Raw genomic sequence first — 16004 nt, 5'->3', positions numbered from 1 at the left:
GTGATTTGTCAGGCTTCTGTATTTGGGTGACAGCCAAGGGGAAATGTTAATGCAATACATTTCAGTGCAGGTGAACAAAAGCTGAGTGGTTCACCCATTGCATCTGTGAAACACCATTTAAATGTCATTGCTGTGGCTGCTGAGCAGCTGCTCTTCAGTTCAAGCTGGGACATTCACTGCTAAGTCATCAGTGATGATGTGGGGTAATGTTGCCTATAAAATTTATTTGAAGTACCTTTGTGTTTTTCTCAAAAAATATGTAGGGAATAGAGAAAGTGCTAGTGTTGTACATAGTCTTCAGAGCCGTGTGGAAAACCGAACCCGAGAGATTCAGAATTCCAGGCTCTGGTGCATTGGTTTAAAAAAAACAGACTGTCAATCTTTGGACAAAGTGATAGAACTTGGCTGTGAAAGCCTGGTACTCATCCCGTTTCTTATTGATTTATTATTTTCATTTGAATAAATCCATTTAAAACTAACAAACTAACTCAAAAAGCATCACAACATGATGTTGCAGTACTAAAGGATTTTTTAATTATCCTCACTTTACAAGGATACAGAAGTGGGATAAGACACAGAATAAATGCTGAATAATTTTTTACTTACCACAAAAAAAATAAGAAACCTTTTCTAGGCTGTATTTCAAGTGTTGAGCAGAGCAGGTTCTTTGGTGACAGCCAGGAAGCCACAGGGAATGCCTTGAAATGACCTCACTGAGTCCAGCTGCTTTGTGAAGAGGTGACTTTTGATGTTTTTCCCTTCCTGTCTCATTCAGACACAAGACCACATAGAAATGCTGCAACTCAACCAAGGGCAGAATTCAAGCAATTTCCCTGCAGAGGATATTTCGTTCACTCATGTGCCATTACTGTGTTCTCTATATATTTTGTTTGCAGTTTCATAATATTTTAGCATATTATTGTCTCTAAAATGAATGTATTTTCCCCCAGTTTTCATTTCCCCACAGACATATGCTCAAAGCCGTGTAAGTCACATGGACACTAAATCAAAAGAAGTCACAAACAGTGGGATCTACTGTGTACTGTATTAAAACAGGACTAGCTGTGGAAGCCAGACAAAACCTACTTGTAGCTGTGAGTTCAGTCCTGCCTAGATGAAGTCAAAAGGGTCTTTGTCAATGTCTATGCTGGGAGTACATTTGACAATGTGTTCTTTGAATATGCGTGAAGATATTGTGATTTAAATGAAAATAAATCCATCCACATCATAATTGAAATTTCTATTTATTAATAAGTGGTGCAGTTTTTAAAGACAGAACATAAAAAAATCAGTTAAGAAGTATTGTTTGCATAATATATTGAAATAAACATATTAAAGTTGTTCAAATATTGGACAGTGCCAGAATAGAAATTACACGTACTGTTTAAAAATTACAATAAATAATATTATAAAGAGCACTAAAGGCCACTTGTATAAAAGTTGTGTTCCCTTGTCAGCCAGAATCTGAAAAAGCATCTTTGTAGCATGGAGAAAATTTCAGTGAGCAAGGCACAAATACTAGTAATAATAAGATGCTATAACTAGAAAACAAAATGCAGTTGGCTATGTAACCTTCAGTCCCAACACGTTCTCGGCGATGGAATAGGATCCCACTTTCAGTATTTTGTTTCACTTAACTTCAGAGGGAAGCTACTCAAAGCTGAATTTGGAAGAATCAATACTTACAGCCTAAATAATCAGAAGCAAAACTGATACCCAGGATCTTTATTCCCACAGTGCCCAGCTAAAAACACTTGAAAATGGCCCCTTATTCCTCTGTACCTCTGAAAATAGTCTTCCAGGGTGAACATCCACATTCAGCTGGGCTCCTGAAAAAGTGATATCCCACCAAATTCAGAAAATTTAGGTTTGCCCTCTTAGGCACCTAAAGCATGGTGGTGGGGGCTGTGGGGTGCAAGGAGTCAAGATCCAGCTCTTTCTCACCTGCTCTTCAGTAAAGCAGTACGAATTTAGCTCTTACCTAAGCAGATATGACACCTCTGCAGCAACTGGGCTCCCAGCAAGGCCGAATTCACTCCTTACTCTGAATTTTCTGACTGCTTTAGGCTGTGATCTTGCAAACTGGTTGGACCTCGGTGCTCGCCTGAAGGCCACGAGGCAGCGGCCCCGCTGAGCGCAGGTTCAGGTCGGGTTGAGTTTGTGGTGCTCCTGGGCCACAACTTGGAGCAGAAAAATTTTAAACTACTTCCACTCTGAACCGTAACAATGCAGCAAAGTTACAGATAAAAACAGAGCAAATATAGCCGAAGTCAGTTTAGGGACTTTTTAATCAATCTCTCCACATGTTGAATTTCCTTTTATTTTGATGGGAGCCAAACTGATTAATTCAGTGCAGGGAAAAGCCAAGGCAGCGACAACAGCCATTACCCGACTAGACCTTTTTTTAAAGTTCTCCTTAATTAGAGCATAAACCACACTTTCTATACCTGCATACTTCAACTGAACATTCCCTTCTGCCTTAATCAAGTATTCCTACTTTGAATCTAAAGTGAGGAACCTCAACTGACAATAATGCTGCAAAGAGAGGCACACAATGTAAACACAGATTCACCTTTTTGAAAACTTTCAGATGTGTGGCATTCACTAGGGACTGAAAATCAGGCTAAAATGTAGCCCAGAAAAATGTTTCCAGATCAATGCCGTCTATCATACAGAAATTCACAAATAAAAGCAGGTTAGGACTCAGCCTTGCTCCCACTGCATCAGTCTGAGAAGGTTTCTGACTTCAAGGAGAACAGAGAAAAGCTCCACACTTTGTGATTATGAAAAATATCTCAAGGACTGAATTAAGAGTCATCAAAGAGTGGATTCCAGTGGTCAGTTCTCTTTTATATTAACCACATGTAAACAAAGTGTCAGTTGATATGCTAGAAAGATCTGACCCGAAGAGCATTGGTAGCTCTTAAACTGAACCATCACACAGAAACAGAAGGAATAAATCTAATTCATTCCTATTGTGAAGACTATTGTTGACCCAGACAGCTCTCTCCAATGAAATTGTGAATTGCATGTGGAAAAAGATCCTGACCTTCTAAATGTTACCAGGGTCTCACATAGTTTATTTTGTTTTGTCCAGTATCTATGGCAGGCACATAAACTGCAGTTCAAAGGTGGATGCACTCTGTGGACTCATCTGAACTACAGTCTGATGAAGTTCATGTGCACATCCCAGACCAGGGATGGTCTCCAGATCTCCCCTGGTTGGTGACACCTTGACACATTGTCTGTGGTCATCACAGACAGCAGAACTGATGCACACCCTATTTTTAATCCAGATGATGTAGAGGGCAGAGAGCTGCTAAGCACATCACCCTTCTGAACAGAGCAGCGACTGGTTTCAGTGTGAAGAAGTGTGTAGGAAAAAATAAAATAAGCCAATCAGATCTTCCTTGTCCCATTTCTTGGGTCTTCTCCACAGATTCCACAGATGTCCCCTGCAGAGGGTCTTGTTGAGTTTACCACCAGTGCTTTTTGAGAAGAGGCAGACCTCATCTGGCCAGTTAGCAAATCATTAAATATTTCATGATGTGGCTGCTAATACCTGACCTGGTGCCTTTAAGCTGCATATAGCAAATTGGTGATGACAGGCCATAAAAAACACTGACTTAAAGGCAGTTGAGCTGGTAAGTGTGTACACTTACCAGAGTGCAGGGCAGCCCAAATCCTGCTTTCTCTGGGGCTGCACTCTGTGCAGGTGAAGACTCATCCAAGCCTCTACCCTTGCTTGGATTTTCTCTCGGAAAGAACATACCTTTATAATGAGGCTATTTATGGATTTTCAGCCAGATTTAATAGTAAGTGAAGATTCCTTTTATATCACCTGGCATGGGAAAGAATAGAAACTCGAACTGAAGAATTTAAGTGGGAATTGGACAGGGAACTGCATGGCACAGACACTGTCAAAGACAGTCACAAACAAATTTCTCAGATTGTACCTGCTTTTTGGCTGCCTTGATTTTTGATTGCTCCAATCTAGAAAGCATTTTAAGAAGGACCAAACTCAGATGAAATCAGTAGGAATGACAGGCCCTTGACAAATAAGCAGGCTGGTCTAGCATACACTTACACCAATTTCAGAAGTGTAGCAATGTCAAAATCATTTTTCATTGTTTTTCATTCTCTTGTTGTGTGAGGGTTAAATCTCATGATTTGCCACAGGCATCTATTCCTATATCAGAAAGCCTGCAGCAGGTGCAAACCAGGTACTTCCAAGAATCATCAAAGCCCAAAGAATTCTTCTCAATATACCAAATTATAATGAGTTTGTGAGTTAGTTTTATTCTCTGCAAATTTAGCCACAAAAATTGCACCAAACAGAGATTATCTTTCACGTCAATGGCTATTCTGTCAATTAAGTAATTACCAAAATTGTGCCTCATGTCGTCATAGTTACCAGCCTCAGAACAGCTCCATGGACTCAGGCCAGTCTTCAAAGGCTGTAACTGGTCTGCATTATTTACTCCACTAACAACAGCAATTTGTTCTCCCTGAAGATCCATCCCAAAAGGATGCAGCATGATTTAGCAGAAGCAGATGAAGTAAGAAGATCCTAATCCTTTAGATGTCTCTTCCAATACAGAATAAATAATGAAGATGAAGGCAATGCCTACATCTGGAAAGGAGAAGAAGCTCCCTGGATGGAATTACTGTTAGGAGATGTCAACAATGCTGAGGAATTGAACATGAACTTTTCCTATGGTGGGCAAAACCCAACAAAACATTTTTTATTCAAGTGCACTCTATCCAGGGCTGTTCAATACCCAGTAACTACTGGGAAGCCCAGTAACGTGTTCTTGTGCTCTGACTGGGTGTGCAAAGGATGCTCAGTTATGCAGCTGCAGTATAATACCAGCAGTCACTACAGAAAGACCACTTTCTAACATCTTACATGAACCAAATGCTTGTGTCTTTGTTGGTCAGTGCTCTGGCAATTGTGTGGAGTGACAGGTGTCGTTTTGACAGGAGCCATGACAGAGAGGCTGCACCTTGGATCAGTGGGGTAGAGGTGAGAGCCTTCCCACTCACTGTGGGTGTCTCTGATCATTTGACATCGAAGTAAGTCACCCTCTACTCCCTGTGAAGCTGGTAGTAATTTGGTCATTGTAGATAATTGAGTTAAAGGTGAGATTAATCTCATCCTAAAGCTGACGTGTGCCTTGGTTCTTGTACCCTGTGCTCACTGACTGCAGTTTAATTTCCCACCAGCTGTAAAGAGTGTACAGCCATCAAACTTGAAATCAAATGGATGTTATTTTATGGACACCTTGATTGACACAGGTAAGACCTGCATAGGATATTCAGATAGGCTTAGTTTCACTAGCTTTTTAGGTACTACATTCCCGCTGGTGAGATCTTTGATTTGTTTCTTCCCAGTGGGTTGAATGAATTTCCTGCTCTCCCTCAATATAATATCCAATTTCTGTGAAAATAATATTTGGCCAAGGCTTAGGGAGCATCCTGACCCCTCTGCTGCTCAGGGACAGGTGACAAAAATGGTGTTTATTTATTCATACATAGATTTTAAATATGGCAAACATTCATGGATTTGGAGCAGTCTATTTCCAAGAGAAGCAGTAAACAGAGAGAAAGAGATCCTGGCAGCATCTCACACTGTGGGACTCACAGAAGACAGAATAATGATGTTCTGCACATCTGAGGAGCTCAAAGCACTTGGCAAATATTAGTGACTTGAGCCTTACAACCTGCATTTACGTGTGGAAGTATAATTCCCAGTTAACAGACTGGGAAACTGAGGCAGTGTTACATTATGCATCTTACTTAGCAGCACACAAATCAGTAAACGAGTGGAGTGTATAAACCTGGACTTCCCTACACTGAATAACCTTATTTTTGGAACAGAAAGAAAATTTGGCCCCATAAGTAACAAATCGATTTAGCGAAAGATTTTCTATAAAATAGCATTGCAGTCACACTTAGAGCAATTTTATAAACACTAGTGAAGACTTTCAAAGTAGTTTGAGGGATTTATATTTACATTTTACAATAAATAAATAGCTATGATCAATCCCAGAAGGTGGTTTTGATGATTTAAAATTCTACCCTTAACTTAATTTCAACATTATATTTCAGGGGTAATTATATAAGAAATCACATGAGAAACACTTAGTTCAGAAACCCATTTCAATAAGGTCATACTTTGTCTCAGCTTTTTCCCTGCTTTTGACATTAGAAGTTCTTGGCTAGGTTGGTTAGAGATTGACTTATACTGAAAAATGATTAATACATTATGTTTCCACAAAGGGATATTGTTCCTGAAAATATTTTTACTTTGCTGCTCTGTTTACAAAATATAGCAAGGACCACCATATCTTGCCTGTTATCAATTCACCATTGTTGTATTGAAGAGTATCAGATAGATATGTATCATAGAAGAAATCAGCTGTACCATTTATACAGGGTAAAGTCATGCAAACCATGCTCAAAACTAAGCTCCTTAGTTTTGGTAGCATGAAAAAAACTGCATTATTAAATCGTATGAAATGGTGCAGAATGACTACCACTAATATCACATGCATCTTATGCAGCCATTGGTGTTTGGAACTAGTAAGCTTTGGGTGTAGAGTAAGTGAGATATACAAAGTATGCTTACATTACACGGAGAAGTCAACCAGTGACTGCCCCCACACGCACTTTTAGACTGGCTTGTTCGAAGGGGTCCATATTGAATCTGAAATCCCATCTCCTGTAGAAGACAAAGGCATGGAGCCACTTGGTGTGAAAGGGTCTGTGTCTGTGTCTGTCTCCCCCTCTGCTAGGTAGCGTTTCTCTCTCATCCACGCCGATCCCCCGTTGGGGCCAAAGGGGAAGTCGTCTCTCTCCTGGGAGATACTGAAGCCACTTGGGGAGCGCTCGAGTTCCTCATGGTTGACTGAGAGAAGGGACAAGGGAGTGTCACTGTCTCTTGTTAGGCTCCTTCTCTGCCTTGGAGACACCTTGTCTGAGTAAGGGCTTTGTAGGTCTCCTTGGGAGTGGTAGCTAACCTGGGAGTCCATCAGCGTGAATATAGGCAGGACTGTTGGCCTTTCTGCATACGAAGCTGAGGAAGGTGTGGCTTGCAGTTTGCCAGAGTTTTGCCCACCTGTTGATAAAGGTTGTGAATGAGTCGTATGACCTCGTGCTGAGAAACCATAAGGACTGACTTTGTTGACTGGAACCTGCTGGAAGTTGTAAGGAGTTTCACGAGCACACTGCTCAGTGTATTTATATATTATTGTTTTTAATTCAGAATATTTGTTTTCTTCTCTCTTCTCCCTTGCAGGAGAAGCAGTTTCTTTCAATGGACTTATCTCGGCGACTTGTATTTGCAGCTGTTCCATATGATGCATATGCATATCAACAAGAAAATCCAGTTTCTTCCCCATGTCATTTACCTGAAAAATACCAATGTCATGACATTGCCTCAAGTCAGTTGTTCAGCAAGAGAATCCACGCTTCCATACATGCACTGCCTCCAGCAATGGTGTGTGATCTTTATTGATCATGAAGGTAATTACAGGATAATCATGACCTTCCCTCACAAGCTGGACTGCAGTGAATGCCAGCTTATCCTCTAACTGCCTCAGAATAAGAAGACCTGTCCCTATGAACTGTGCCAAAAAAATTCTTAGTGTAGCTGGATATTTAATAGTCCAGTGTCCACCAGCAGTCTACAACATTATTACAAAATCTTGATACCATATGGTAAATAGCCATTACCAAAATACAACATATGGAAGTACCTCTGCAGACAGACCTATTCTCTAACTCTCAACAGTCCCACAACATCAGGGTTACATTTCAGGACTCATTCCCTTTCTCTTTTGATAGGGCCCAAAAATACCTTTGGGGGCAATCATTTTGAGTGCCAGACCCTGCAGAAGAAGGGGTTGCTCACAACAGAACATCAGGTGTGATGAATATGGTGTTTAGGAAAATGAAAAAGTCCCACTTAAACGTCATGGTTAGGATCTTCTGCCATATATAATGATATTGATTCAACAGGTTTCAAAATGCACACATCCCAGGTAAGTAAATTCTATCATGAAAAACTAACAACGAGCAGCCAGAGTCATACAGAATTTATGTCAGCTCTACCATTTCTGTACAAGCACCTCAGCCTCCATCATTGTCATGAAATTACATACCTGTCGTTCAACTTTGACAAATTTGCCCATCATACTTTGGTCTTCAGTGTCTGCTGTAGATGCTTTGGCTACATACGGATCATTTCTACAAGGAATTAATAACTCTAATTAGTGTTCAATTTTTGCATCGCATTAAGCAATTTCTATCAGAAACAATTCACATCTTGGTGATGCATTCTTATAGACCCTCGGAGACCATTTAGTTATTTATCATAAAAACAAGAGTAAAAATTCTGTGTGATTCTAATTCAGTTCTAAAAATTGTACTCTTGATTTTTAATTTATTTTTTTTCACGATTAAGATAAAAATTAAGAAAAAACAAAAGCAAAAAAAAATTAAAATAATGTTGAAATTACTCTCTGACTTGGTGGAATAATTTCAGGTTTGTGACAAATATCGAGATAGTCTAGTTAGTGGGTCTGCAGATGGCCATGTGTTTTCAAATCTAATTCTTTATAATTAGTGTATTTAGAGACTGAATCTGAGTTTCAAGGATGAGTATGGTTTTTTTCTCGATTTCATTAAACCAAATAATAAGTGGCAGAGACTGGAAATGCTGAAAAGAGGCAGTCTGGCAGCAGATTCCAGAATGAATTTTCATCTATGCAATTTCTTCCTTCCTGTCCACCATATGGACAAACTTCAGGAGGTAAGAAGATGATCTCTAACTAAAGAGCTTTGATTTATAACTTCATGGGAGCTAAGCTGCTCATGATCAAGTTAAAACTTTATCAAATGGTTTCTAAACCAACCTCAAAGGAATCTGTGTCTTCCCATAACCTATGCCAAAGTTAAGGAAAACAGTTTCTAAGCACTTGCTCTTTAACATGAATTGTAGCAAATACACTGTAAAACTTTTAACAGGTCCAGTTCTTCGCCTTCTGACAAAATCCAAAATATAGCTGTGATCTACCAGAGCAGAAACTATAACTAAAATATGTCAGATTTTCCACATTGAGTTACTGGTGATATGGGCTCATTCAATTTTTGCAATCTGCTTTGTTTCCCAAATGATCACTGTCTCTTCCATATGCTTATGTCTCTCTCTTCCCATTTACATGGGTTCAGATTTTTTCTGGGTGGATAATTTATTTTCTGTAAGATTGCTTTTGTTCTGAGCAACTACGACAGCTTTGGGGACAGATTGTTGATGGTCTTGTGTGGTTCTTGATGGGTATTTATTGACAGATTGATAGTTGTAAACAACAGAAGAAATGTCATTTATTATTGAATTCTTGCTACCAGGAATGCAGCAACACAATAAGATGCTGCAACTTTCACACCCAGAAACCTGGTATTACAATTTATTTTGAGCATCTCTCAGCAATCATTGTTTTAAAAGCAGCAGCATTAAAAATCTTTGCTTGGCATTTGGTAGGGGCCATAATGAAGCTTTTTTCACTTTGGGAAGATAACTAGTTTACTTTTGAACTATTGTTAATTTCAAGCTTTTAAGTGAGTTTACTAGTTGAATGTTAGAAATTCAGCACATCAGCAATCAAATGTGTGTAATTACTTTAAAATCATATTTCCGAACTGTGGAGAAGCTGACCTAGACAAATAAGAAGCCATTGCTTAGATTTCCATCAGACTTTGCTTTTAGGGAAGGTAATGACTTTCTGACTCAACATTTACCCACGTGCATATCTTACAGCAACATATGCTCTCAGTATCATCACTATAACTGTGGATGAATAAAGGTCATGCTTATTGGTATGAATTAACTTTTTATTTCTGTATTGGGCTGTGCTAAATACTAGGCATAAAAAAATTCACCTGGGAGACTGTTGTGAAGGGTAAGAAAAAGCTCCTCCTTTTTGGGATTTCTTATGCTTGGGAGTAGATGGAGGTCCAGGTGTAAAAATCATATCTACTCTGAAAAAAAGAAAAGTGCAACCGCATAAGTCCATCTCCAAATGCTAACACGTGACAGAATATGCTATGCATGTCTGAAGCAAAGATTCAAAAAGAAAGCAGGTGTTGATTTGGTAATATGTTGAGGGTCATGGTGTGTTTGTTCTGTTCTGGGTCCACAACCAATACACTGAATTGCAATTACGTGGTAATTTAATGGCAATTAAGTAATGTTCTAGCTCACAGTTTCCAAATTTCAACATTTGAAACACATGACTTCTTTTCCTTCAAAGGAACCAAACAGCATGATTGTCAAAAAATCCCCAATAGCAGCTGCTCTTAAAAATGTCAGGAGACCCATCGGGTTCTGTGCTGGATAATGAAAATCAGAACTTGGTGAAAGGTAGAATTCCTTAAATTCTTAATAAATCAAAGACATTCTGGCAGTTACTGTATCTAATTGTCCAGTAATATTTTTGTATTTACTATTTATTTTTTTTTTTTAGTTTAAAAAACATATCTTTAAATGAAGTTTCACAATGAATCCTACTTGACTTTTTATTTGGCACAAAAGCAAAAGGATTGTTTGGAAGGCTCCAGCACATTTAATTACACTCTTTTACTATATCAAAATGTTCTTTCATTTGGCATACCCAGCTGCTCAGGTGCAAGCAAGTCTCTGTTCTTTCAGCTCACACCCCAAACTGACCTGATACCAGTCAGCACTAGTGCACAGACCAGCTGCTTGTATGATCAGACAATCCATGCATTGCATGGCTTCACAGTGCCCCGTGGAGTTTTGAAAATGGAACTTGAAAAAGCTCAAGGCAAGCCTCACAAAGATAGCTAGATACTGGCCAGGCCCCCAAGCACTGCTGAGACATCAGTCCATGTCTCTTCAAACTTTTATGGCCCCTTGCTGTTCATAAACTCAACAAGTAGGATGCACCTCCCTGGTTGTGTCCAGTTGCAATCAGTGGAGATCCAGCCAACACGGTGAAGAAAATTTGTGAGACAGTAAGGGAGATTCAGATGATCACATGAATACATCTGGTTTAAGGAGGGATTAGATGGGCCATAAAGCACAATTGTGCTGGCTAGCTCTCTGTTAACCATAAGAAGACTCTCATGTGGTTTTGCAGGATTATGTTTTTTCTTCAAAGACCTCTAAAAAGGTCTGTATAGATGCAACATGGCTGTTGAAATTTTGCAGTTCTGCCACTGGTGATTCTTTATGGTGTTGCTGAGTTGAACACCAGGGCTGAGGCTGTGCTGTGATTCTTGCCCTGACTGCCTGGAACGTGACTCCATCCCCCAAAGCTCTGACATAACCACTGTGTGAGATGGACCTAATCATATCAGGCACTTTTAGTGCTGCCAGGAGTCAAGAGAGTATCTGAGAAGTGCTGTTGTCCAAAATCATGCAACACCTCAGTCTGAGGTAATGGAAGAATCTCTAGTATAAGACATATAGAACCTGCCATAGATGGTGCAGATTTCTAATATCATGAGCACTCCTCAACTTCCTGAGTTCAAGAAGATATTACTGCATTAAAAAATCTAAGCTCATGTGATGCAGAGCTCATTTTACAGAGTAACAATGGTGGTTCGTGGAACATAATTAAACAAATAAAGAAGTTTTTCTAGAGCAATAATAGTGAGGTAGGAACCAGACATGTTATATACTTGAAAAAGAGATAGAACAGTACATGGAAAATCACTTCGAAATAAGAAATTACAATGTCCAACAAAAGGACCAGAGCAGCCTTACAAAGCCAAGGTCTGAGTGTGCAGCAAGGGTTGCTCTCCCTCAGCCCATTCATGAGAGGAATTGTCTGTGTGGCATTTTGCTGCTCAGAGTGACTGGGGGCCTCAGGGAACTTGGACAGTGCTGTGCCGGGACTGAGCTAAAGAGCTACACACATGCACACACGTGCACTCAGGACCAGACAAGCTCAGGGCCTCAAGCTCTGACCTGTGCTCATGGCTCAGGGTGTGAGCAACACAAATTTGTGTAGACGTGCCTCAAAAGCACATTGCGATGAACCGATTCTGTGAGGAAACAACTGTGGGGGAAGATTGACCTGAACGGTCACAAAGGCCATTCTTTTTTCATTTATGTCAATTTGCACCTGAACGAAGGAGATGTGAAACCTTCTGTGCTGAGGCATTTTTGCACTTATATGAGATGTTTCACTTGGCACAGGTCAGCAGAGAATCCAGCCCAAAGAAAAGCTCATGTAGAGCAGCTATTTCTTTTATTTATCATCTATAATATACGGATAAAGGAGAGAAACTTGATCGAGATCAAATAAGGCAATGGTCAGGAAAATTCACAAGACTTTAATGTCCTTGTTCTAAATCTGAGCCAGTGGCCTCTTGCTGCAGTTATCCCTGCTAGCTACTCACTTGCCTTTTTATTTTGGGAGAAAAAGTTTTCTTATGGACCAGCTACACTATGCAAAGTCATAGCTTCCGGGTGACCTTACACAAATAGGCCGAGTATGCCTTTATTTCGCCAGCAAAGCTAAACATTTTCCCCATTAACCAGAAGATTCTTACCTTGCCTGAAGGTATTTTATTCTGGAAAGCATATCAAGATGCCCTGCTGAGTATTGCTCTATCACATCCTTTACATCATAAGGCCTCAAAGTCTCCTTGAATTTTTTTTTATAGAGACGAAACTGTAGTATTCTGCATAATAAACAGAAAAAATATTAATTATATAAACTTCATAATGATAATTTCCAGCTTCATCAAATAATTTATAAATACACTGGGTGTTTGGAAATTGAGCACGTTATTTCCAAACAAGTCAATAAAATATAAGAGAATCTCTAGCATCATATCACATTTGGAAATACTTAATAGTTGGCTTTTCATAATTAATAGGATAAAACAAATGGTTAAAAGCTACAGAATCTTATTTGGAGTTTGAATTTGAACAATACAAGCCATGGGAGATTTTGAAGCTGTGAAGTTGAAGTTGCTTTTTAATGCTTTGGCCCATTACAAAGCTAATTTATAGTATATGTAGTGCTGAATCATTTTCGTCTTGGGTTTCATTTTGCACCTGGGAGAATTTTGGATAGGAAACGCAAATTAGATATAAATGTGGAAGTTAGGAAGTTAGCAGCAGTTCAAGTTGTGAAGAGAAGAAAAATTATTAAAACTGTTTGAACTGTCCTGGAAGAATCAGCAGTATAACATTTTTCTTGTTGTTGTAATGATAATAATATAATTGCTGTTATTATTGCTATTATTATAAAATGACTTAATAATTAGTAACAGAATTCTTATAATAAGGACCACTGCTGGCCAGAGCACTTAAAAAATATTTGGCATTATTTTTCTTCATTCTTTTCTGTTTATACATTGTTTTAAACTGTTAAGTCTTGGTAGATTAAACAAACAGAAGAAACATGTTTAAAGAATGAAATTTTTATCTTCATATGTTTTAGGCTTGGGTTCTGGGGGTTTGTTTTCTCAGTAGTCTTCATGTTCTCATTGGTCTGAATTGGGGAATTCCTGTTATCTGTTAAGATTCTGACTTGTTTTTTATTTAATGTTGGTGGATTTTTTAATGTTTTTAAAATCTGCATAAACTTTCATTTAGCAAACATAATTTTATTATGACTCTTTAAGGGCTGCTGACTCTTCAACTCTGTTGCTTATAAATCTTTCAAGATTTCAGAATTATATCTATGCCTATTTTAGCCAAATCATATATGATAACAGCAAAACTATACATTAAAAGACATAAATGAAAAACAGGAATCACACTGTTAGCAATTTCAATTTAAAATCTCCTTGGTCATGACCCTGAAATCCATTAAATGGTATTGTCTGAAAGAATTACTTCCCATTAACATTCAAGGTCTGGATAAACTACACAAGAAAAAAAAAAATCTTGGCTCCTGATTGAGTTTAAAGGGAAATTGCATGAATCAATTAGATTTGGACAGGATGTGGGAAAGAAGTTTTGCAAAAGTAATGAGTAGCATGTCTCTGAGTTAGAAAGCAAGCGGGTATCAGGGAAAGAAAGGGAAAGCTATGGAGGACATAGAGATGAAGAAACTTCCAATGGGAGGGAAGCACGAGCAAAGCCTGTGGGACAAAGCTTTCAGCAGGCTTGAGAAAACTTGGGATTTTTAGTGGCTGGTTCTCCTGCACCCAACTGGAAGAGAACCAGGAGAGTATATACTATGGTTATATACAGATAATATATGGTTATATTTTTACAACCATCTTCCTTTAAGTTTTTCTTAGATGATTTTGGGGCACTCCAGACTTGCAGTATTTCACCTGGAAGGTGATAAGTCCCTGACCCAAAACTTAGTAACTTCTGGAATAAAATAAACAGCAATTGCAAGGAAAGCAGAGTATTTTCATATGGGAGCATTTTTCAAGGGAAAACAGAACACTGAGAAGTAACAGGGCATCAGTGAATGAATTCTATTCGCTTGATGTGCTAAGCACATTATCGAGACTTACTAGGAGTTTTCTAACCCCAGGGAATATCTCTTGTGACAGGAAAATAGAGGTGACACATGTCACAAGCCAAAAACTGCTGAAATGGAGACCTCAGCATCTATTAAAGATGATAGCTGAAAAGTATATTGCACACTCATATGATTGTAATTAAAGAAGAACAGAGTCAGGTCAGAATTTTTTGTTTAGTGAAAATTCCAGTTTAATACAAATATTAATCACTAAATTGAGTAATATATCATATTTATATAGTATTTTAATGAGGAACTGTATATGATATTACTTTATAATAAATATAATTATCTTGCAAAAATGGCATGGTCAATGTTATTGAAAAACAGTTTCCTTTCTGCATCTTTTCAACAGCCTTTGAATAGGGTCTGTCTTGTGCTTTTGAATGCAGTCAGAATTATCTATTCTATTGCATTTTAAAAAAGCAATAACAGTAACAATGAATCAACATGTAACAATATGGTAAAGTGATTTCCTGAAGCATAAACATTGAGGAAAAAAAAAAAAAAGGGGAAAAAAAAGAGAGGGGGAAAAAAATAGGCATTGAGGATCAGTGGAGATATTTACCTGACAGCTCGGATGGCTGTCTTGAATGTGGGGATCATATCTTCCATAAGAAAATCATTACTGTCGCCTCTGTCTTCTGCCATGGGTTCCCCTGTTCCTGCATCTGCAAATCAGGCCAAAAACCAGCTGTGTGAACATCTGACCACACAGTAATTAGAGGGATGTCTGTCTGACTAAAGCGCTGCTTAAAGTAAGTGCAATTTAGTAAAGGACCATCTCTTACATGTTCCTCTTTCGCTGTTCAGTTCTTGAAAGGGATTTAATAGTTCTGGGACATCTGTAAGTCACATTATTTGAGGGATCTCCTCTCAGATTCCAGCATTTCTGAAATATTAGGAACATATCTTCCTTTACAGTGGATCTTTGCCCGAATATTTTACGTAAAGGCTAAAACAGGTTTAGAAGCCACAGGCAAAGCTCTCCTTTCACTTGCACTGCTTGGAGCTCATGTACCTTCATGAAGAAGAATAGTCAAGTTTCCAGTGTGGACACCCAGACTATATCTATGGTAGTATGTCCAGCACTGATGCCAGCTGGTTCAATAAAGGAGAAACTGTTATTTAAAGACCATTTGGATGCTATAGGCAAGAAGAGGAAAATGTGTGGTCAGGGAAGCTGAGAGGGAAAATGCCCTGTGGACATTTTTGTCCTGTGGAGAGGAAAAATGTGTGGACACCCAATGGAAATCTGCTTAGGGGCAGAGGGCCTGGGGAGAGAGGAGGGGAAGAATACCTTGACTCTATAAAACAAGGTTTTATGAGATGGCAATAAGGAGATGTTTGAGATGCCTGGACACAGGTTAGTGCAGGGCTGGATGCAGTCTAGGAGGGAGCTACCTTAGGATAGCAGCCCTGCTGATAAACCGAGCCACGATGGCATGCGTTTTTTAGGGGATATACATTCACTGCCCAGCG

General features: G+C 38.9%; 1 protein-coding gene across 2 annotated transcripts in view; it reads right to left on the bottom strand.

The window, feature by feature from the left end:
- Positions 1 to 1228: 1228 nt before the first annotated feature.
- Positions 1229 to 16004, bottom strand: part of KCNQ3 (potassium voltage-gated channel subfamily Q member 3) — a 204881-nt gene continuing 190105 nt past the window's right edge. For both annotated transcript variants that reach the window (XM_017818331.1, XM_017818332.1), the window contains 5 exons: positions 15091 to 15193; positions 12583 to 12714; positions 9943 to 10041; positions 8166 to 8250; positions 1229 to 7412 (listed from right to left, as the gene is read on the bottom strand). In XM_017818331.1, coding sequence (XP_017673820.1) covers positions 6675 to 7412; positions 8166 to 8250; positions 9943 to 10041; positions 12583 to 12714; positions 15091 to 15193 — 1157 coding nt within the window. In that variant the 3' untranslated portion in view covers positions 1229 to 6674. The remainder of the gene's footprint in view (positions 7413 to 8165; positions 8251 to 9942; positions 10042 to 12582; positions 12715 to 15090; positions 15194 to 16004) is intronic.

Source organism: Lepidothrix coronata, unplaced genomic scaffold, assembly GCF_001604755.1.
Source record: "Lepidothrix coronata isolate B3197 unplaced genomic scaffold, Lepidothrix_coronata-1.0 Scaffold67, whole genome shotgun sequence".
NCBI lineage: Eukaryota > Metazoa > Chordata > Aves > Passeriformes > Pipridae > Lepidothrix > Lepidothrix coronata.
This window is presented reverse-complemented; position numbering and strand designations above follow the sequence as displayed.